At 30.1% G+C, this 25,478-nt stretch overlaps 1 protein-coding gene across 1 annotated transcript in view; it reads left to right on the top strand.

The window, feature by feature from the left end:
* LOC127726120 (prolyl 4-hydroxylase subunit alpha-2-like) overlaps positions 1–25,478 on the top strand; it is a 130,960-nt gene that overhangs the window by 61,610 nt on the left and 43,872 nt on the right. The window contains exon 5 of the mRNA XM_052233440.1: positions 15,974–16,088. Within this exon, the coding sequence (XP_052089400.1) occupies positions 15,974–16,088 (115 nt within the window). The remainder of the gene's footprint in view (positions 1–15,973; positions 16,089–25,478) is intronic.

Genomic DNA, 25,478 nt, shown 5'->3' with positions numbered 1-25,478 from the left:
AAATTTCAGAGCTTGTTATAAAATCCATTATTCTGTCTTGAGATGATAAAAACAAAGATATTAGACACTTAAAACATTAAATATGCAAAATACTCAGCTGTAAAGTTGCCTTTGTTGCCTGTATTAATCTATGAAAAAGTAGAATTATGTCCCTTGGGAGTATTGATTTCCAACAAAAGTCCTTTCAAACAGAAGAAAATGAAAAATAATATATGCCTGATATAATAAAAGATAGAAACTACAAAATGAAGCACTATTGAAATATTTGCTGCATGAATTGCCAAGAATGTGAACAATTCGTTACACAGGATAGCATAAATTCTATCTAAATTTAGCCTCATGTGGTCCTCTTTTTTTCTTAAATGGACAATTTCAACACTGAAAATGCTTCTAGTATGACCAAATATTGCCTAACCCCATAAACAGTACAAACTTAACCCGACAATTTGCCATTTTAATAGATTATGTCTAGAGAAATACCCAAGTGATACATTTAGGGAATTACACAGCAAAAGAGGCAAATATTTCAGTTAAAAATATTTGTCGCGACTTGAATTCTGGTGTTTTCAATTGAATTAATCATTGCGAAAGGTGAAAACAACTACAAAAGAACTATAGTTTGGTGCATTTTATACAATATAGTTAATATTGAAATCCTAGAATAAAGTTTTATATCAGCACCCATCAATTTGACTTATTATTATGACTCAGCACTTTTCTCAACACAGTATTGTTCTCAGTTAAAAAAATCTATTCTTTGTGATAAAAATCAAATGTACTTATCAAATGCTTCAAAATAGTAAAATATGACTGAAGTCTTGATTGATTTTGATTTCCCTTGCTATCTTGAGTATAGGGAAAACGGTACTATATATTCTGCCATAGGCGACAATACTAACATTTTCTAAATTTACCACTTTTTATAATAAAAACCTGAATAAAACAGTTATGTGTGGTGTTAGAACTTTATTATTCTATTTTAAAAATTGAAGCCAAATAGTATCATGACCAATTTCCAACGCAGCTTGTTTATGTTATCCATGCCCACCGTCATTTTACACCAAATTTATGAAATTTTGGAAGCCTTTTCGAATAATTCTCTAAATTTCAATAGGTTTTAAAATTTATATTGTAAATATACACACTGCAGTTATTCATAGATAAATAAAAAAATATATTGTACCCTTACGTCCAATCACAGCGCTCCTAATTTGACTTCCTTCACCTGCCTTGGGTACATAAAAGGCCAACCTAATGCTGGGAAAATGTAATAGTACCGTTTTCCCTATGCTGTGACATTAAGATATAAAGAATTCTTATGACACCATTAATGCAATACTGGGTTATTGTGAAAACCTTGGCTATAATAAATACTTGTATGTCCCCATTACTTAAAGAAACATGGATCATTTTATGTCCCCACCCCTACATGCTGGTTTACCTCTTTCTCTACTTCTTTCATAAAGGCTTAATAAACAACCTGTATTCAATCATATCTTATCTTTAAAAAAAAATATAAACAGTTCCATTTAAACAGATAAAAATAACAATTCCATTCAATTTGTATTCATTTTATCCAAAATTTACAACATAAGTACAAATTCAAGGTTTTTCATACTAATCTCCATTCCATGCTTTAGTATATGCCATATTGTGGTTCAAAATTTCAGAGCTTGTTATAAAATCCATTATTCTGTCTTGAGATGATAAAAACAAAGATATTAGACACTTAAAACATTAAATATGCAAAATACTCAGCTGTAAAGTTGCCTTTGTTGCCTGTATTAATCTATGAAAAAGTAGAATTATGTCCCTTGGGAGTATTGATTTCCAACAAAAGTCCTTTCAAACAGAAGAAAATGAAAAATAATATATGCCTGATATAATAAAAGATATAAACTACAAAATGAAGCACTATTGAAATATTTGCTGCATGAATTGCCAAGAATGTGAACAATTCGTTACACAGGATAGCATAAATTCTATCTAAATTTAGCCTCATGTGGGCCTCTTTTTTTCTTAAATGGACAATTTCAATACTGAAAATGCTTCTAGTATGACCAAATATTGCCTAACCCCATAAACAGTACAAACTTAACCCGACAATTTGCCATTTTAATAGATTATGTCTAGAGAAATACCCAAGTGATACATTTAGGGAATTACACAGCAAAAGAGGCAAATATTTCAGTTAAAAATATTTGTCGCGACTTGAATTCTGGTGTTTTCAATTAAATTAATCATTGCGAAAGGTGAAAACAACTACAAAAGAACTATAGTTTGGTGCATTTTATACAATATAGTTAATATTGAAATCCTAGAATAAAGTTTTATATCAGCACCCATCAATTTGACTTATTATTATGACTCAGCACTTTTCTCAACACAGTATTGTTCTCAGTTAAAAAAATCTATTCTTTGTGATAAAAATCAAATGTACTTATCAAATGCTTCAAAATAGTAAAATATGACTGAAGTCTTGATTGATTTTGATTTCCCTTGCTATCTTGAGTATAGGGAAAACGGTACTATTTATTCTGCCATAGGCGACAATACTAACATTTTCTAAATTTACCACTTTTTATAATAAAAACCTGGATAAAACAGTTATGTGTGGTGTTAGAACTTTATTATTCTATTTTAAAAATTGAAGCCAAATAGTATCATGACCAATTTCCAACGCAGCTTGTTTATGTTATCCATGCCCACCGTCATTTTACACCAAATTTATGAAATTTTGGAAGCCTTTTCGAATAATTCTCTAAATTTCAATTAGGCCAACCTAATGCTGGGAAAATGTAATAGTACCGTTTTCCCTATGCTGTGACATTAAGATATAAAGAATTCTCATGACACCATTAATGCAATACTGGGTTATTGTGAAAACCTTGGCTATAATAAATACTTGTATGTCCCCATTACTTAAAGAAACATGGATCATTTTATGTCCCCACCCCTACATGCTGGTTTACCTCTTTCTCTACTTCTTTCATAAAGGCTTAATAAACAACCTGTATTCAATCATATCTTATCTTTAAAAAAAAATATAAACAGTTCCATTTAAACAGATAAAAATAACAATTCCATTCAATTTGTATTCATTTTATCCAAAATTTACAACATAAGTACAAATTCAAGGTTTTTCATACTAATCTCCATTCCATGCTTTAGTATATGCCATATTGTGGTTCAAAATTTCAGAGCTTGTTATAAAATCCATTATTCTGTCTTGAGATGATAAAAACAAAGATATTAGACACTTAAAACATTAAATATGCAAAATACTCAGCTGTAAAGTTGCCTTTGTTGCCTGTATTAATCTATGAAAAAGTAGAATTATGTCCCTTGGGAGTATTGATTTCCAACAAAAGTCCTTTCAAACAGAAGAAAATGAAAAATAATATATGCCTGATATAATAAAAGATATAAACTACAAAATGAAGCACTATTGAAATATTTGCTGCATGAATTGCCAAGAATGTGAACAATTCGTTACACAGGATAGCATAAATTCTATCTAAATTTAGCCTCATGTGGGCCTCTTTTTTTCTTAAATGGACAATTTCAACACTGAAAATGCTTCTAGTATGACCAAATATTGCCTAACCCCATAAACAGTACAAACTTAACCCGACAATTTGCCATTTTAATAGATTATGTCTAGAGAAATACCCAAGTGATACATTTAGGGAATTACACAGCAAAAGAGGCAAATATTTCAGTTAAAAATATTTGTCGCGACTTGAATTCTGGTGTTTTCAATTGAATTAATCATTGCGAAAGGTGAAAACAACTACAAAAGAACTATAGTTTGGTGCATTTTATACAATATAGTTAATATTGAAATCCTAGAATAAAGTTTTATATCAGCACCCATCAATTTGACTTATTATTATGACTCAGCACTTTTCTCAACACAGTATTGTTCTCAGTTAAAAAAATCTATTCTTTGTGATAAAAATCAAATGTACTTATCAAATGCTTCAAAATAGTAAAATATGACTGAAGTCTTGATTGATTTTGATTTCCCTTGCTATCTTGAGTATAGGGAAAACGGTACTATTTATTCTGCCATAGGCGACAATACTAACATTTTCTAAATTTACCACTTTTTATAATAAAAACCTGGATAAAACAGTTATGTGTGGTGTTAGAACTTTATTATTCTATTTTAAAAATTGAAGCCAAATAGTATCATGACCAATTTCCAACGGAGCTTGTTTATGTTATCCATGCCCACCGTCATTTTACACCAAATTTATGAAATTTTGGAAGCCTTTTCGAATAATTCTCTAAATTTCAATAGGTTTTAAAATTTATATTGTAAATATACACACTGCAGTTATTCATAGATAAATAAAAAAATATATTGTACCCTTACGTCCAATCACAGCGCTCCTAATTTGACTTCCTTCACCTGCCTTGGGTACACAAATGGCCAACCTAATGCTGGGAAAATGTAATAGTACCGTTTTCCCTATAACGCTCTGGCGATCGCTTTTTATTTTTTTTTTATGATTACAAAAAAAACGGCGCGGGAAATAGACACGATTACTTTTCCCGATGCGGGAAGCGGGAAATTTTTAAAATATTTTTTTTCGTTTTAGAAAAAAAAATGTGTGGGCGGATCCGTCGAACAAGGAATTAAATTGGCGTGGCCTCAGTGATGTTTTTATCTTATTTTGAATTGAACCAAACTGACTGCTAATATCGAAATATTATTTCTATATTCCGCTTTTATAAATGTTTGAAACAAACAAAACATCCTATTTAAACGGTATGTCTAATTCGTAGCTAATGTCACTTAAACTTAAAAAGTATTTATTTTATCTACACATATTAACAAATAATGGAGAACACCACAAATGTACGAAATTCAATTGCTTGCTCATTATTGTGATACAATGAAGCAATTAAAAAGAAAATAAGACGTCATGAAAAGAAGTCAATATTAACTGTGCTATATATTTGTCAAAACTATTAGCCATATGTCACTAGCGGAGTGTAAATGTGTTACTAATAATATTCAACATCCACAGTATCACTGTGTAGCATCACCACCGGATATAGGTACCTCCGAAGCGGTGGAAAAAAAAGTGAAGTCAGTTAAGGTCAAATTTTCATTATATTCTACGCTATAATGACAAGTTAAGTTTTGTAATAGTGATTCCAAATAATGTAGCTACTATTAAGGGCTGATTATGATCCTTCATTGACTTCTCTCTCTTCAAATCGTCAGAATATGATAGGGTGGTACCATTTCGTGGCGAGTTCAAACTTGATAAAAACACATTTATCCTTCAACTTTTCATTTGACGTTTTCGTAGAACAAAGGTAAACTGACTAATACTAAACTTGAACAATACTGTATTTCGAAATAAACTATTTTGCACACAGAGAAATTCATGTATATAAAGCGGATAAACTGTACGGCGAACAGCGGAGAATTGTTGTTTTCTGTACGGGGATTAGAATAGGTACTTTTTACTATCATTGTTTCTTTGCTTCGTGGGTACCTATATCCATTGGTATAATTTCAAAATTTTCTCAAACCGGTGCATTATATTTGAGCGTAAAAATCACCGCATTTGCGCGCATCCAGGATTTGTAAAAAAGGGGGGCTTTGGAGTGATACTTGGAGTTATCATAGATGTAGTTCCATAATGGGAGCCCAAGACTCCCCCCGCTACCCCCCCCACCCTCCCAAAAAAAAAAAAACAAAAAACAAAATCAGTCTCTGCAAGTAAACGCAATTAAATTTTATGAAAATATCAGTATAAATATGGTTTAATTACCATTATTAAAAATTTTAGAACAACCTGTTATACTAGAACTCATAATCATGTTCATTCGTGCTCAATATTTGAAATAAACAGACTCCGATCACTTCCCGTCCTGATATTTACAGATAAGTGCAGTGCTTGAAAGTCCAATAGCCTTCTGGTCTTGTATATATGTTACAGTGAATTTGTGAAATCAGGGATTTTGTAAAATCCCTGAAATTTCAGTGATTTTGTATAATCACTGAACTGATTAGTGATTTTATAAAATCCCTGATTTGGACTAGGGATTTTTCAAAATCACTGAAATAATTAAGATCTTTTTCACAGATTCCCTGATGTAATTCAGTGAATTTGTAAAAAAAAGTTTTTCTTTTTTTATTAAAAATTCTTATAAAAAAGTCTAAAGCAGTTACACTCAACAAGTTTGAGATAAATTTAGCCTTAAATATTAATACTGAATGAGCAATTTTCACCAAACAACTGACATACTGTAGAAAAATGACTCAGGCAGTCTCTAAATCAAGAGCAAACTTACTCACAAAAGTTAATTCTAATAAATGAGGGAAAATAAAAATGTAACATATTACCGGGAAAAAGTAAGAAGGACCTTCAAAAGCTAAAAGCTGTAACAATTAACAATTGCATATCTGTTTGACCGGCAGTTAAATTGTCTTCCATTTGTGATGGACAATTTCTTTTTTGAATGTGGATGTTCTGGAACTATGGAAAGAAATGATGTAAACGAAATATGCTTCTGTCGAAAAGCAGGGTAATTGTGTAACAGTTGATGTCACCCAAACATGCATGAAAAAAATTAGTAAATTGTAGTTTAAATAGCAGCTCATATTCCTATTATTTATAACCATTGTACAATAGTTTAAACTAATATTTTACATTAAATTTTTTTATTTCAAAATCGTTGGTATAATAGTATTCCTATTACCGACAAAGTCGAAGGGGACTTTAGTTTTGCACTCCATCCATTTGTCTGTATTTCCATCCGTGTTTGAATTTTGTTCTGGTCTGACGATTTAAGGCAGAATTATTGTCCTTGAAGTTAGAAAATTTACTCAAATAATCAATTTTCAGCATTTTATTTGGTCATTCTTTAAGATATTGATTTGATGATCTATATATATTCTTTATCATGACTAGTTATAGATTCATTTCGAATTTGGGTCCGGTCTAATTATTTTGTGCAAAGTTATGGTCATTGGAATTAGAAAATACACTGAAATAATCAGTTTTCCTCAAGTTTTTTTCGTAATACATAATAATGTTGACTTGATATTTGTTATATAGTTTACACCATGACAAGTGATATATCAAGTTAGAATTTTGTTCCAGTACTTTAACAGATAGGGGAATATGTAATGCCTGGCAATACTCACAGCTAGAATGCTTGTTTAATTTGTATTAAGAAAAACACAGTTCTAATATCATTCACAAGTTTAAACTTGTAATCAGGGATTTTACAAAATCCCTGACAATATTTTTAGTGATGTTGTAAAATCACTGATCTTTCAGGGATTTTACAAAATCACTGAAAGTGTTAGTGATTTTACAAATATATATATATATATTTATAAGATCCATTTTGTTACATCTGGTGATCCGTTTATTTGGCAATCGCCAATGGCAGTCAGCAGGGTTTAAGAACATCAGTTGTTCGACCTGCTAGTCAAATGCGTTTTGTTAAAATATACTCTTTTGGTCTTTTGGAAAAAGTTGTTTGTGCTGTATTTAGACCCCTCTACCAAGAAATTTGTTTTGCATGCACACGTATAAAAATTGCGGTTTTTATCCAACGCAATCATAGGTTTGAACGTTGTTTTCAATTTAGACTTGTATATATATATATATATATATATATATATATAAGAAAATTAGTATAAGATAATGACGGTTTCAATTCATCACTTTTACTAGCGCTTTCACTGCTTTCACAGATCTTCAGGTAATGTGACTTGTATACATAAATGTTATAAAACAATTGATTGACGTTAACAATAGTTTGACGTTAACAAATACAAGGGAGACAACTAATGTCATTTTAAAATTGGAGTAAAGTCTTTAAAATGTTTCGTAAAAATTAAAATATTATTTATCATTTAATCCCGGGTTGAGAATGTTTATGAATAATTCTTCTTTCTTCTTCCGGAGAAAATCATTTTGACGATTGACCGTATACAACAGAAATATTTTAAATCGTCCATTAGAAAAACGATGGAAATGGTCGTTAGCCCTGATGATTGTTAAATCTTCATGGTTGGTTTGCTGTCTATGTACAGTCATTCTAGTCCGCAGTTCTGTTTTTGTCTCTCCAATATAAAATTCCTCACAATTTGAACATATGAGAGAATAAATGACGTTTGAACTTTTACAAGACATATTTTGTTTGACTGTGAAATGCTTTCCATTTTTGAAATAAATTGAACTTTCTTCTATTAAATCTGGACATGTCATACATCGTTTATTGGTACATTTTCTAACAATAGGCAAAGTTTCATTAAAGTCGAATTTTGAAGATGTTAAATATCGTTTTAGACTTTTTGACTGTCTTTTACTGTTGATAATCTTCTTTTTTTGTAATACTTTGTCCATTTTTTCACTTTTGTGTAAATTATTTTCAATTTGTCGCATGAAACTAAATATATCATAATCTCGTGGGTTATATGTTGTGACAAACGGGATAATTTTGTCTAAACTGTTTGATGATTCTTCGGTTGTTTCGGATCGCCGTGATTCTGTAATGATTGGTCCTTTTATCAGTGCCTTTTGAATTCCGTAATCTATCACTTGTTCCGGATATTGCTGCTTTTTTAAATACTCTTTTAATTCTTCCAATATTTTATTGCGTAATAGTTCTGTATTTGTAATGGTAATTATTCTTGACGCTAGATTAAAAGGTATATTTAATTTTACATGTTTTGGATGATTTGAGTAAAAATTTAAAAACATATGTGTATCTGTGTCTTTAGAAATGATATCTGTGACAATTTCATTGTCTTCCGTTATAAGTACTAAAATATCTAAAAACGGCATTTTGTTGACATTTCTGTTAATTGTGAAACGAATATGTGGGTTTAAAGAATTTAAATCAGAATGAAAATCTGAGACAGATATATCCGAATTCCAAATTATAAACCAATCGTCAAGAAATCGTTTCCAGTTTTGACGTAGGTAAATGGCAAAGTCATTTCCGTATTTATGGTCCATTTTTTCGTATAATAATTGTTCCAAATATCCAAGTACTAAAGTGGCGTATGAAGGCGCCATTTTAGTACCCATAGCTGTTCCTTTTTTCTGATGATAGTATGTGCCGTCAAAGTAAAAAATATTTCTTTCTAATATAACTTTCAAAGATGCAAGAATAAATTCTTTTGTTAATCTGTTTTCAATGACGTTTTCCGTATTTTCTAACCAATATTTTACGGCTGTAATTCCTAAGTCATGTGGGATATTTGTGTAAAGACTGACAATATCAAAAGTAATGAGTTCTGAATTAAGATTTACAGTTGTTGGTAGATGATTTAAAAATTCCAAATCGTCTCGTATAAAACTAGGAACTTCACGACATAAAGGTTTAATCACAATGTCTATAAAATGGCTTAAATTCTGTGTGACGCTGTTGGGTCCGCACACAATAGGTCGACATTTTAAATCATTTGGTCTTAAAAGTTCGATGTATTCACTGTTTTGTTCTGATACCGCATTTGAAATTTCCTCACTTTTGTGAATTTTAGGTAAACCATAGAAATAGCTTTCTGAAAATTTAGAGTTTGAAATGTAATCTATCTCTTTTTTATACAATTCAGTCTTATGTTTATCTAGTAACTTTTTAATCATTGTACTTGTTTGTTTGTCCATTTTTTTATCTGTCAACTCATAAAACATTTCATCTTGTAACATATTCAAAATTTTATCTCGGTAATACTCACGGTCCATGATTACAACCGCATTACCTTTATCCGCTTCTTTAATTATTATTGATTTATCTGATTTTAAATTTTGCAAAGCTGTTTTCTCCTCGTGGGTTAAATTGTCCTTGACATTTTTATTGCTTTGAAGTGAATATATATATAACAGTTCTGAATGCATTGTACATTACAACATGTACAACTTAAGAAACAATGTGAACAATGCAGGGGTTAAGCGTAATGATTTTTTTCTGCACGCCATGCAAATCAGGCCACTTATCATTAACTTGCGTATTCCAACTCCTAAATGGTCTCTTCATACAAAGATTTTGGTCAAAATATATACGAGCAACAGCTTTACACAACGAAGTATTTTAGAGACATTATCGATCATTAACATCTATGTAAAATACATTTTGTAGCAGTAAATATAAGAACTTTGAAGCCCTAATGCCAACATGTAAGACAAAGATCTAAAATATGAATATTGATATCCGACAGACTAATTTCATGTCATGCGACCAACGGAAGGATGTCATTTGGTAGATTTGTAATACTTTTTGATTTTCAAATTCAAAGGGTTAAAAAAGTGGCTTTATCATATATTCTCCTTTCGAGATGGAAACACGTCAATATAATTTGTCAAACGGTTATGAGGAATGGCTGGTCACAGATCAGTTTTGTACAATTATGGTTCTGTGATATAAAAATTATTCCAGAAGACAATTGTAGGAAAATTAAAATAAAAAGAGAATTCTCTTTGGAAATTTACAGACTTAAATTTCCTCAGCTGTATACTCGTTAGGTCTTATATCTGTAAATTAAGGTTCATGGCCGTTCTTACATCACAAAATTAATTCTGATTGCAGACAAATATGTGCATCGGGAAAATATTAAAACATGGTAGGAACTATTTAATAAAATTTCGATGAATTTTATGTATCGGAAAATTAAAAAAATAATGGAATTTGAGATCCCTTTTCTTCAAGCCTGTAGAAGACGGTAAAAAAAAACAAGCACCCAAATTTTATTTGATTGATTGGTAGTTGGTTGCTAACTGTCCATGCGCCAATAGTGCATGCATGTTTAGGACGAGAACAAATTAACAATAGCTACAAAAGGTAGGTCATGTAAAAGAGGCCGTCCCGGATAAATTTCGGTGAAATTTGGACTGCCACTTGAAAATGGGGCATAATGGATTGGGACAGAAACTTTGCCTTGCAACAGGCCACCTCCAGATTCCTTAAAGAGTTGATGCAAGGATTCGTAACTTGCACATAGCGTGGCACTCTCATTACATGAGGCATCAGATTTAAATGTCCCCGTTCTGACCGGACATGGCTTCGTACTTGTACATCCCTCACAACCGAACGGATGCCCCATTTTCGAAAAGGAGAAGACCAAAGTGTCCATATTACTATTTCCCAGTCACCCTTCGGAGAATTTCACTTGATACGATCCACGTATTAACACATTTTAAATCATAATATTGTTGTATGTATATAAATCATAATCTAACAAAAAAAAATCAAAACAAAGATCTAAGGTCAACTTTGTCTGAGGGATTAAGAACCTTAGTTTCTTAAATGATTTATAAACTTATTTTACTGTTGTTGCTTGGAAAACCAAGGGGGGATATATTGTCACGTATGCAGAGATTTCGCTATATGAGACTAATATCATTTTTTCTCTTGTGTCTCTTAAAGTTGTGGCCTGCTATCTGAAGAGATATTAAAGTATCCCCGCACGGAGTGTAATAAAAACAATTTATGCGAAAAATAAGTTAATTTGCTGGACTTATCCAGCATCATGATATGTTAAATAAAAAGCCGCGTTAGGTTATTGGTGACTTTCAGGGGTCAAAACGATGTACATTTACCTCATTACGTGGGGGACAATAACTCGAGTTGATATCAAGCAGTATCCAATTCTCATTCGTTATAATTACTACAATTATTTGTAGTAAAATCAAGTGGTGCGACTCTGTATAAATACTTGTTATATTCCGGCCTACTCGATAAGAAAAGTCTAGTTGTGGTTATCAAAAGCCTAATAAAAAGAGTATAACCTACCTTATTATGATGCATTAAATCCAATACCCATTACATTGTAACTGAACCACACTTAAATATGTGACAGAATATAAGTTCCTCCATAATATTTGTTCCAAAGAACTTTTAGCATATAACAAAAGTTCCATTGGGAACTTTCCTTATATAATATTTTATCCAATGCTATTAGAAAATTTCCTTCACAAAGGATAAAATATTACATAAGGAAAGTTTCCAATGGAACTTTTGTTATATGCTAAAAGTTCTTTGGGATAAATATTATGGACAATGTTTTATACAATAAAAGTTCCAGGAATATTTGTTATATTATAAAAGTTCTGAGGAAATGTTGTTATATTTTAAAAAGTTCAAGGAATATTTGTTATATTATAAAAGTTCTAGGAATATTTGTTAAGCTATATTATAAAAGTTCCAGGCATATTGGAATATTGGTTATATTATAAATGTTCCAGGAATAGTTATAATGGTTATTAGATAATTAAAGTTCTAGAAATATTTATTATATGATCAAAGTTCTAGAAATATATACATTTGTACTACAATATCCATAATTATGGAAGTAAATTTCCATTAATAAAGTACAGACATTTTCATCTGAAATTTGTGGCTAACTTCATGCTTGACTAAAGTATAAGCTAAACTTTCTTCATTGGTACAGACTAATGGACCATTTAGTTAAGTAAGTCATAGTGGAGCATGCAGTAATAAAATATTAAAAATATATATTCTTACCTTGTTTAGAATAAGAGCCATCGTTGAAATATGTAAAAATTTTGTTGTATTTCTCATACTCCATTCTTCGTGTTCTTTGTATGTACTACATGTACAGGTAAATGTCATGCGAGGTGAACATTAATTAAGATGTTATCAGGTGTAAAAAATCAAATGACACTCTTTCTTTAAAGGAACAAATATTATGAAACCATATGACGTTTTAGTTCCAGGAAAATATCTTATGAAGGTGGAAATAATTGTATGCAATGTTTGTTCCCAAGAACTTTTATTATACATAGTTTTGTTCCAGGGAGAACAAGTATTATGCGGAACAAATATATGTTCACACGTGTAATGTCAGTCTATACATGTAGTGTACTGAACGATTTATTGCGAAGGAAATAAAACCTTTCCACTAGAATCAGTTGGTATTAATGATCTGTTCCATTGAATAAGTACAATAGCTATTGTTCTCTATGGAGTCCATTCAATGAAAACTTTAAATTTCATCTTGTGGTTGATTAATTTGTCTGCACTAAAATATAATAGACTCCTAGTGATAAAAATACATGTACAAATGTTCTAGTACTTAGACATATTCAATAAACAGGCTCCTGTTTTGAAAAATAGAAAATGTTTTTAAAAAAAATTGGAAGACTAGACATCTCTTACATCATAGTATAACGATTCAATCCGAAAATTCAAAATATTATTAGACAATTTTATGGCCTAATGGTCTTCCAAAAATAAAGTTCGTTATAATGCACTCTGCATTTAAAGAAGAACGATTTAAGGGATAAATTTTGAAAATCAGCTGATAGGGTCAAAGATTAGAGTGGATGAAAAGTAAATTTATTACCTTTTTCGCCGAATTCAGTTTGGAAAGAATTTTAAGAAGATGTGACAAATAATGTACTTCATCTACACCTATTTTATAGAGAGGTACAATGTATGCTAAAACAACATATGTATGCTGTTGATAGTGCATTTTTTAAAATAGTTTTTAATTTTTTTTTTTACTAGCCGAAAATAATACTTTTCTTTCCGTTAAATAAATGTGAGGAAATTTCAATAATTACAATTAATATATAAACAAGGACATTGAGGCAAAAAAAAAATCACTTTTATCTGTAAATCTGAAAGTCGAAGTTAAAGCTGAATGCAACGTGTATCTGCATTTTACTTGCACAACTGGTGCCACTAATGGAGCAGAAACTACTTACCATGGGTTGGGTTCCTGTTTCTCAATCTTAAGTTTTATTTATAGTGTTTTGGGGACTTTTGTTTGTTTTTTCTTCATTTTTCTTTTGGCGATCATGGTGTTGTCTGCTTTTTTTCAACTTATGGATAATGATTGCTCTATTGGTATTGTCTTTCCCTTTTTGGTAATATGGTATATTAAGATAATCCATAGCACACCACATAACTATTTCAAAAATAAGTTTGTATCGATGATAGCAAATAAAAACATCTGAATTAGTTGGAACTGTCGAATCTGAGACTTCTTTTACACAATGGTGTCAGGTGGAATGAACATACATGTAGATTTTATGAAATGAACGAAATAAAATAGTGTTTGGATATTCAATGCCAGGCAAGACGTATCGTAAGACTGTGTACTATTTGCAGTTATAATAACGAAAGTATAATTTTGAATTATTGTATCCTGTTGGGTAAATATTTAAAAAATTCTAATTGAGTCAGATATTGAAATATTTCTGTATAATTTTCTTTGACTTAAGGTAGCACAATACAAAGATTTGTTTACTTCCAATCTCCAACCTTTAAAATGCTGTTACTTTCTTAAGACTGCATATAAATTAATAAAAGAGGTATATATAGATAGATAAAAGATTAATCTTTTAAATGAAGGCAATATTTTTGTTATGCAATCATTATGTAATCAATTATTATGCAATTAATGGCAAAATCTTGGTCAGTTCACTTGAATGAATTTAGCTCTTTCATCTCTATAACTATACAGGAAATTTAAACGAAATCTTAATCAACACAGCAGGAGCTACAAAAGAATGTCTCAAATTATCGCTATCATATTCCATTCTCTCATAAATCTCTAATTAGTGTAAACATCCTTACCACATAAAAGTAGATAATATTTGATTAGGTGTAAAATTTGATCTATAAATTCTATCCAAAATCTGAGACACCCTTTTGTAGATAATGGCTCTAGGAACAACATATAATAAAATCAACCCTCTCGGGATAACCACGAAGAAGCTAATTTCAATTGAAAGTGGAAATTTCTTGTAAAATTTTGTAGACACAGTTAACATTATAATTAATTACATAATTGTTGTATAATACTAACATTGCATTGATTTGAAAGAGTAATCTGTTAGCTATCCATAAATACCAATTTTACAAATTTTCAAGCATTATAAAGAAAGTTAGAGCATTTTAAAACTGGGGAATAGGAGGTATAAAATCTTTGTATTGTGCTACCTTAAAACGAAGAATACACTTTTTGCTAAATAATCAGATTTAAGTTTTAGAGATTGACTGTAATGGCTAGATCTTAGGAAAAAAACTATGAGAATACCAAAAAAAAAATCGTTCTTATGTCTCGGAATATGAATATTTAGGATAGTTGATAAATAGATATAGGAAGATGTGGTATGAGTGCCAATGAGACAACTCTCCATCAAAGTTACAATTTATAAAAGTAAACCATTATAGGTCAAGGTACGGCCTTCAACACGGAGCATTGGCTCACACCGAACAGCAAGCTATAAAGGGCCCCAAAAAATAACTAGTGTAAAACCATTCAAACGGAAAAACCAACGGTCTAATCTATATAAAAACGAGAAACGAGAAACACGTATGAACTACATAAACAGACGACAACTACTGTAATCAGATTCCTGACTTGGGACAGGTGCAAACATTTGCAGCGGGATTAAACGTTTTAATGGTACCAAACCTTCTCCCTTTTCTGAAACAATAGTACAACATCACAACATAGAAAAACACACTATAAAATATCAATTGGAAGGCTTAACTCAATCAAAAAACGTAAATTTACACACAATGAACGAATGAATTTGACCTGTGACACCTGAATGCAAATACACAGTTAATAAAAAATTTCAAGGGATAAATAATTAAAGAATACCATATGTTGAACCAAAGCATAATCTTCCAAAAAAAAAAAAAAAATTCAGGTAGATCAGCGCCATTAGAAAACCTTCAAAATCAAAGTTTAAAAATTAGAACTTACCAGATTATTTTTCTTTTTATTCATTTTATTGTCTCTTTTTCACAAAAAAAAAAAATAAATCAATGTTTGCCTTTCATATTTAAATGCAATTGTTTCTATGATATAGGAACAAACTTTGTTAGTTTAATAAAGGGAGGATGCTTATTGTTGAACTTATTATTTAAAAAAATCACACACACACACTCACACAATTGTTTAAAAAACAATGTTATACTAAATCTTAATCATTTCGATTTTAAATTTCAGAGGTTGGGTTTATGACAAAAATGCAATTTCAAGAAGAGTTTCCGAAAGGATTGAGTTAATAACTAAGTTGGATACTACGGAAAGAAATGTGTTAAGTAGTTCTGAATCTTACCAGGTTTGCATTTTTGCATTTTCTTAAAAATATATATCTTTAATTTTTTGACCTCTTACAATAGTATTATAATAGTTTATTCGGAGTTTCAAATTATGAAGAAGAAGAATATGTAGGGTAAACGACATCACGACAGCAAACTAACGACAAAAAAACTACAGGTCAATCAACGGTCTGAAGAGATTTTCAAAAAACAATCTTTTCTTTTGAAAAATCTAAATAAAAAAAAATACACCATATCATGACACTTTCTTTGAAAATACAATTACGAGGGCAGATAAATCAAGAAAACTGTAATTGTATTAAAAAATGTTTAATCGGAATGAAGAATACTATTTTAATATGGCTTTTCCTCTTTTGAAAATAGAAAGTTAATCTTCAAAATCGGAAAAGAAAACTTTGATTTGAAGGTTTTCTAGTGGCGCTGATCTACCTGAAAAAAGATTTTTTTGATAGATCATGCTTTGGTTTAAAATATGGTATTCTTTATCAACTATAATAAATATTCACATTCCGAGACATTAGAATGATTTGTTTTTTGGTATTCTCATAGTTTTTTTCCCTAACTACGACAAAGCAAGAGTTACAACACTGACAGAAGATTGTTCAGTGCAGTGAATTTATCAGGATTTAGGCTAGCAGTGGATCGTAATTATCATATTTAAGTGATATCCTGAAAAACTGTCTCCGTTCTTTTCAAATACTCAAATAAAAGCATATAAGACGTTTGAATCACTATATCAGGTCAAGCCTGAAATTGTTTAATTAGAAAAAAAACACAAGTATAGTTTCCAATATTGTCATCGTTTAGTTATTGTATTAACATTGTTTTATTATCTATATATGCTATTGACATGGTTTTATTATGTTTATACGCTATTGAAATAGCTTTGGTTTTCCGTGCCCAGAAATATTTTCCATGGTAAATTTACACATTAAGTTAAATAACACAGTCATACTCGTTTCACTACAATATGGATATTTTTCTGAAGCTGTTCAAAGAAACACAATTATAACAAATTATCCGATCGACAAATCAGCAATTAAAAAAACACAATTATAACAAATTATCAGATTGACAAATCAGCAATTAAAAGTAGCTTTTACTTATAGTGGTTATCCACAGGAAGAATTAAAACTGTTAACAATGTAATTGATAAAGGCTTCCTTTAGCACTTTTGTACAGAAATACGGTGAAACTACATTTGCAATTATAAAACCGATTTCAATGAGTCTTTTTTGACCCTGCACCTTTTCCTAATATTTCACTTTTTGGTTCTGCTGAGGATCTATAGATATGGTCGCATTTGAGGCAAATTATTTTCAACTGTTTAAAGGGTAGTAAGTTATGTGCAGTGGGAAATCTGGTGACAAAGTATTACCTCCCCTGTAAACGCTCAACACTGAAAACTTTATCTTTTAAATGTTTTTTCCGCTTTAGCAAGAACGCTATCAATTATAAATTCACGAGAAACCGTTCTGGTAAATAGAAAAAAAATAAAAATAAATTGAAATAAAAACAAAATTTCCATTTAATGCGATCATTTTCCTACTTAAATAGCAAACGACAAGTACAGCAGGCTGAATGAGTTTGAAGTAAAATTGGTTTAAAATGTTGCTATGCGAATAAATTCCTGGAGTGCCAACTTCAATTTATTTTTCTACTGACTGTATACCACTCTGGAACATGCCAATTATCCGAATATGTATGCACCTAGATCAGAGAAGTTCATGGACAAAATTCGAAAGAAATCGATTGATATGCAGCAACGATCAACATTTTTGAACATTATTGAAATGAAGTTACTATGCTAATTCAAACGGACATCATACCGATGTAAACATTGAATGTGATTAGATCGAGAAGACCGCAATTACATGAACAGAAATCGAGACGACCTTTTCTTAAAATTGTATAAAAAATAATTAAAATCTTTAAACGATAACCTTCTTTATTTAAATATTGATCTTTAATTTTTGAACCTGCACAGACATACTTTTTAATTGTTATATTCACGAAAAGACAATATTTGTATATTCAATGTTCACATGACAAGTGCCGATTGGTGTACTCGACAACTTAGATGTAAAAAATAGTTATATGTTTGGAAATTGTAACATGCTCAGGACTTTGTGGAACATTCCTAAAATTGGTGACCCGAAAGATCTTTAAATTTTGTATGTACATGATTTTTTCAATTTTTTTATCAATATGCAGCAAAGATAAACATTTTTCAGATTTTAATTTCACAAGATAACAAATAAATTCGTTAAAATCTATGATTGTTGTTTAGAAATCACTTTTGATCAGTATCGTCACCGGCATTGTTTAAAAAATTGATTTTCGCGACTTTTTCATAAGAGTGAATTTGCTATTGTTCCCGGTATCGACTCCCACTGTGTGAGTTTGCAAATATACAAGCTGTATGCAAAAAGAAACATTTTTGTGCATTTATATAGCTATTTCAGATCAATAGTTACTTAAAATAGTCGATGTACGGCTGAAACAAAATTAAAAAAAAAAGATACCATTGAGTCACGTTTCTCAAGAAATCACATAAGGAGTCTTAACATGTTAAACCTGACACGAGACACACAGACTAGAAAACATAATGCCTCATACTATCGAAAGCTGTGCATTATAATCGTCACCTATATCTTTTTGCTATATTTTTCACATAAAAACACATTTTTTTCAAAATAAGTATGTTGAAGGCATTTGTGATTGAATTTTCACAAACCGGGTGTTGAAAGATGTAGAATTTTGTAAATATTCTGCATATTTGTTTACAGTTTTTTCTTCAGCTGTTTTTGCTTTCTCCTGGTGTGAACACGTATAATATTTTAATACAATTTAATTTTGTTGAAATATATAGCATTTTTTTAACAAATTAAATACTTGTGTTCATATCATCAGAAAATAAAATACAAATCAAATAAGAAAATAAACCTGTAACAAGGCCACTTTTATTGGTACCAAGTTGGTTAAAATCCAACCAGAAAATGACCCCACATCAGTTTTTTTTTAATGAATGTAGGGTAGATTTATACTGAATAAAAAGAGAAAAATTGCAAGTGACAAATTCTTATGGCCACAGTGATTTTTCTGAATGTTTTTCTGAAATCTTACCATGCTGAAAACTATTAGTTTTTCCGAAATAGCTTTGGTTTTTGTAGTAGCGCAAGATCATAATGACATCAGAAATTTTGTATTACGTTGAACATTTATGCAAATTTTTGCGAATTGCACATTTTCCTGAAAAGCTCAAATACGGTTTTAAAAGTTATTATTTGTAAAGTATGTTATGTATGAAACGCAACATTCAGACGTTTGCTGGTAGTTTTGTGGGTAAATTAATAAAACTTAAATAAAGATTTATAGATTGCAGATACCAAAGGATATGATTTGAGACTGACAAAATGCCGAAGACTAAGGATATGGTATGATAAGGGGCGTTTTTGATAGCCTTTGCATAGAAACTTGGGAAAATAATAGCAACGAGTGTTATTTAAAATAAAAATCATCATGTATGACCTGTTTTATCTGTGAAAATAAGCGCATTTGCAAATAAGATTGTCGTTTTAAAAATGCATTGAAGTAAAAGATAAAAAGCCAGGTCAAATTAAGTTATTTGAATGCTAACATGAACCAACAACCTAGCAACTTTAATATTGCCTAGCAACGGTTTAAAATTTGTTCTTTTTGCTTTATATGAATTATGAATTAGGTGATTTGCCAACATATAATATAATATATAAATATCAGACCATAGTCGTCATTGTGACTTTATTATGATGCTCATACTGAACCTACCTACACAAATGTTGCTTACAACAACATACGTTTGAGTGGAAGATAAATACAAGTGAATTATTCAAATTATTGAACAAATCAGATTGTCTATATCAGAGTATTAAGCTGTAAGAAATGAAAAGTAAGTCAAAGTTTAGTTCACTAAATGCTTTTGAACACCCTAACAACAGAAATATTCAATATTAACGGTTCAAAAATTGGTTCTTTTTGTTATCTTGAATTTATTTAGCAATCTTTGGAGAATTTTCTTTTAATCTAGGGTCCTACACTATAATATGCATATTATAGTTTTCATTATTCTTTCTACGAAGTTCATATTGAACCTAACAACAGAAATGCTGGTTAGCAACAGATATTTAAGAGAACTACTTGTAAAACTTGTCAGACATCGTATATTTTTTCCCCAATTTAGATTATAAGCACCAACGTAGATTATCCTGATATTTTATATAATGAAAGATATATAAGAGTAAAGTAGATAAATTAAAATTTAAGAAGGGTCTACGTTGATGCTGATGTAGAGTTTCTTCTTCAAACATAAACAAATTGTAGAATTTTGGCAATTTCCCTCGTTTCGTTTATGGTATTTTAAGGTCTCAGTTTCACAGACATGAGCACATAATACAACAAAAAAAAGTACAATATGGACGACCAGAAACTACAGATCATGGTCATCAACTTTATAGTTTCTAAATAGAAGAAAAGGGGGACAAGAAGTAAACCTTGATTTTTATACTTTGTCCCTACCCTATATCAGGCGAATACCCAGTTGAAATGAAACAAAAGAAATTGAACTCTTTATTAGAGAAGGTAAAAAAGGCCAAATGGTTGGTATATTTGAATTGTTTACATCTGTTTCAATGGGCTTTATAAGTTTAATGAAGGTGCATAATTAAGGATTTTATGCATCTCCTATACCTGTTTTTACTTAAATTATAGTATGGAGCTTCGAGATATTTGTAAACTTGTAAATTAAAGACAAATTTTCACAAAGCAGTCGATTGTGGTACATGTAGGTGCAAATACATGTGGATCTTTTTTGTGCATAAGCATAAATTCTGCCGAAACTAAATCCACAGAAAGATAAAATATTGATCATTTTAAAGCATTAATTTGCATCTCTGCCCCGGCGACAGTTTTATGAAAAAATCCTAAAAATTGGCAATAATTTCATCGAAAAGAGAAAGTCGAGTATACCTTTGAATGTTCAGGCGTTGTTGAGTTGACTGTTTTGTCTTGAAAACGTATAAAGCAAATATTTTTGATACATCATCAGACATGGGGTAATTGAAAAATGTAATTGTAATTGACCGTAATTAATTACTATTTCTCAAGTAATTGAATGTAATGTGTAATTGAGCATTTTTTCAATTACAAGTAATTGAAAGTAATGAATTACATAGCCAAAGTTGTCTGTAATTGACAGTTACTTTTCAATTACATTTGAAATTTTGGATCAGAAAGATTGAATCTTGTGTTTTCTCAAAAAATTATGAAAAGTCATGACCTTAGTAAATGTAGTTAGCTGACAAAGCAAAGCCTACACAGTATACTCTCCGTAATTACACAACCATGGGAGATACTTTATTTTGTATTGAGTGAACAAAAAATAAAAAAGAAGAAAAAAAAAATGATTGTAGAAACATGCCATAATTTGTGTTTAAAAGAAATCATTAGTAAGTTACTGTCGTATACCTTAATAAGCTTGTTACCTCCATGTATATTCATATAGTTATTGTTTTGACATCATCAACTTTAAAGGACATAGTCAATCAATAAATATAACCTCTGGCTATTTGTTTTATTATAAACTATATAATGTTTTTACAACAGTTATGTTTGCATGTTATACAGGTGTTAAGCCAATTAGAGAGAGATGAACATGATTTTTTTTAAATCTATTAATTGTGATTCAAACTAAAGTATTTTTTTTTTAAAAGTCAGGCTTTCTAAATCATTTTTTTAGAAAAAAAGTTGTGATCAAAACTAAAAATCATTTCAAAATATTAAAATTAGGGCTCTCTTTTTTTTAAATCTAAAATTTCAATAGGTAATTAAAACCAAATTTAATATTTTCAAAATATTGAATAAGGTTTTTTTTATCATTTTGAGCATTAAACTAAACCAGACCTCTAGTCCTAAGGACTCCTGATAGGCAAAGTTGTATGTGCTTCTGAGATTTATGTATGTTTTTTTTTCTTTATTCCAGAAACACCAGATATCTAGCTTAAACTCATCTTTGATACTGACTGAATTTGAAAATAGTCGCTGTAGATCTCATTTGTTACTACTTTAAAGCAATGTATGATAAATATGTACATATCATAGAATAAATACATGTTTCAATATTTTATTTAAATTTTCTTTTCAAAAGTAATTGAAGTAATTAATTACATTTGACAAGTAATTGGAAAGTAATTAATTACATTGGTAAAAAAGTCAAATGTAATGTGTAATTTAATTGAAAATTTTGCAATTGTAATTGAATGTAATCAATTACATTTAAAAGTAATTGACCCCATGTCTGTACATCATCTAGCTTCAGATTCTATTATTTTTTACATATTAAGGCTACAGGTTGATATAATAACATTAAAAATTCACAGTACTTAAAAATGAAATATATGGGTCAAGTGAAATACCTTTCTTATGAGTGATAATAACACATTTTGTTTAAATAACAAATTTTTACTAAAAGTACTTGACGACAACCTTTAAAAGTGGATCTTAAAAATGAATCACTTAAAAAAAAAAAAAAATTTGTGTGTGTTATCTAGGGTTAACAGTCTTTAACCTCTGAAAATTTTTATTCTGCCCTTCCACGAAATATTTAATTAGAATCTTTTTTAAAAATGTTTTTGGACTTTCGAAAATTCTCCATGACAACCGATCAGACAATAGTTTTAAGTTGACTAAAGGCATAAAAGTACATTAAATTATGATCAATAGGTAGTAGATACCTTTGTCTTGTAAAATATTACTGGCATTTAAGGATCGTAATGATGCTATGTGGATAAATTTATTGGTTTTCAAGAGCTAAATTGACAGCGCGTCATCCATACAGTGGCTTCCATTTTTACGATTGTAAAAATTAGGTGGCGTAATGGGGAGGTAATTTTGATGCAGTAGAATCCTTACTGTATATATGTTAGCGGCAATAAGTGAAATTAGGCAGTTAGCTTAAATCCTAGGCAATAAGCTAACGCCTAGGCATTAAGTTATGGCCTGAAATTTTCAGGCATTAAGCTTATTTACTGAAATCTGATGAAGATTTTTTAACCTATTGCCGAACATCTTTTCAGGCAATAAGTGAAATTTATGATTTTGTTTTATTTTCCAAATAAATGTGGTGAAATATTCTTAACGGATAGTGTCTTTTTTAAATTATATTCCAAATATTGATTGATGAAAATGCATAGATTGATAACTAAAGTAAAGGAGAATAATGAGTGAAATCTCAAAATTCATGTGTTGCAAGGTGACTGTATTGTAATTTTGGAATTTATGAATAAACAGCATAATAATGGCTATGTAAACATTTCCCGTGCATGATTACACTGAATTATTTCTTTTATTTTGGGAAAATTGTAACATGGAGAAAAAGCACAAAGGAAAGGGAGAAGTAGTTAACCTATTTTATCCAAAAAGTTTAAAAGTTGATTTAATGGATTTACTATCTAATCCAGATGGGAATTGTAATTTTTTATGGTCTACCCATATTACCTAGACGTCATGCACGGTGTTCGGTTTAGTAATGGTAACGTTACTCGACGTCGTTTTTATATTATTTCAACCGACTTCTGTACAAAACGTCAAAATAAAATGATATAAGTTATGTTAAAATTAAAAATGTGTTCGTAAAATCTAATAAAATCACATTTTAATGTTGAGGTGACAAACCTTTTCTATAATTTATGTGAAAATATTATAAAAAAATCGAGGTGCCTGCTTTCATTTTTGTGTACTCGAATCATCAAATCTTACAGCTCTATGGAATTTAGAATGGCCGCTAGACTGCGAACTGAAATGATATTTATCGTGACCGTCTCACACCATGAATATGATCATATTATATCCCACCAGTACAAATTTTATCGAAATCCATTCAGCAGTTTGTAATTTTTTCTTCGTTTATATTTGGATGGTTGGTTCTTGTTGTTACGTCTTACACGGCAAAAATGGCATTATGAACACGGATTCATTGCTTAATTATATAATAAAACATAACATTAAATTTATTAAAATCAGGTTTTATATAATTTATTCAAATGATGAATCAAGACAAGTAACTATTTAATAATGCGTTCAATTGATTTGTTTTTGTCCTATTTATGCATCAAGAAATGGTCAAATGAAAAATAGACCGAACACCGTGCGTAACGTCCTAATATTAGAGCTCTTACGTCGAAATCTGCTTCAGAGGTGGCTTTTAATTTAATCGATTTTTATAATTTTTGGTATAAATACTAATACTGCAAAGTGACAGCTTTGATTATATATACATTTTTTTTTAAATGTGACTGTAATTCCAAATGCTTGAATAACAGGTTCAAAAGCAAAAAAAAAAAAAAACCGGGAAAGTGTGGAATAGTCGGTGCCACAGCTCAACAATTAACATAAAAACAATAGACACAAAGCACCGATGTAAGAGAACTCGCAGTTACAGAACATAGCTACGTTCTCTTTGGCAAAACACTACCTTCATTTTCAGCAATCTTTTTTTGTAATATACAATGTAGTATCGTGTAGGTATATATGGTATTTAGTAACCTCGATAGTGGTTATCTTGAGTCATAGTGTTGGTGTTGGTTTGATTGTTTTTTTTTATTTGAAGATTTTGGTGTTGATTTCAGATCTGTCATATATCTTGTCTTATTAATAACTTTTCTTTTTAAAACGGGGGCGATGTAAAGCTAGACATATTGTTCAGAAACCTGTCTATTGTTGAAGACTCAGTCTGTATAATAACCTCTTTATTCATTTTTGTTGAGTTGCTGTCTCATTGATGTATAACTTACATCTCCTTCAATTCACAGTAAATAAAACTTTAAGAAGAGTGATACTTGCCCTAAAAATACACTAATAATACTCATAATGGTCGTAAGTTGTACATCTTCTTTTATTCATATACAGAAACCAAGCAACGCTTTAAAGGGTCATAAGCTACGAGATATAAGGAAAAAAATAAAATATGATTTTTGTTGTTGTTCAATCATTATTGAAAGTGAAATAGTGAAATAATAATTCGCTTTTAGCAGCCAGTTTGGTTCAGCTTAGTTAAAATAAGCAAAGAAACATCGCTAATGAATTATTCACTTGCAAGTGAATAATTCGACCTCATTGAATCCGTATTAATGTGAATTGAACCCCTTAACTAAAGATGGTTTACGCATGAACTAGGTGTATTCAATTATCAAAATGAAAAGAATGTCATATTGGAAGTGAAACAAGGGTAAACCGTTTGGTTGTCTGATTCGATCTACAAAAACTATTTCTTATACAGGTAAAAACGATTATTAACATACTTTTTTAACCTATAATATGAAATCAAACAGACCTAGAAAAATCCAATTGCACGA

This window comes from Mytilus californianus, unplaced genomic scaffold, assembly GCF_021869535.1.
Source record: "Mytilus californianus isolate M0D057914Y unplaced genomic scaffold, xbMytCali1.0.p SCAF_16, whole genome shotgun sequence".
In the NCBI taxonomy this organism is placed as follows: domain Eukaryota; kingdom Metazoa; phylum Mollusca; class Bivalvia; order Mytilida; family Mytilidae; genus Mytilus; species Mytilus californianus.
The sequence above is the reverse complement of the archived record's forward strand: the minus strand, read 5'-3'. Positions and strand labels throughout refer to the sequence as shown.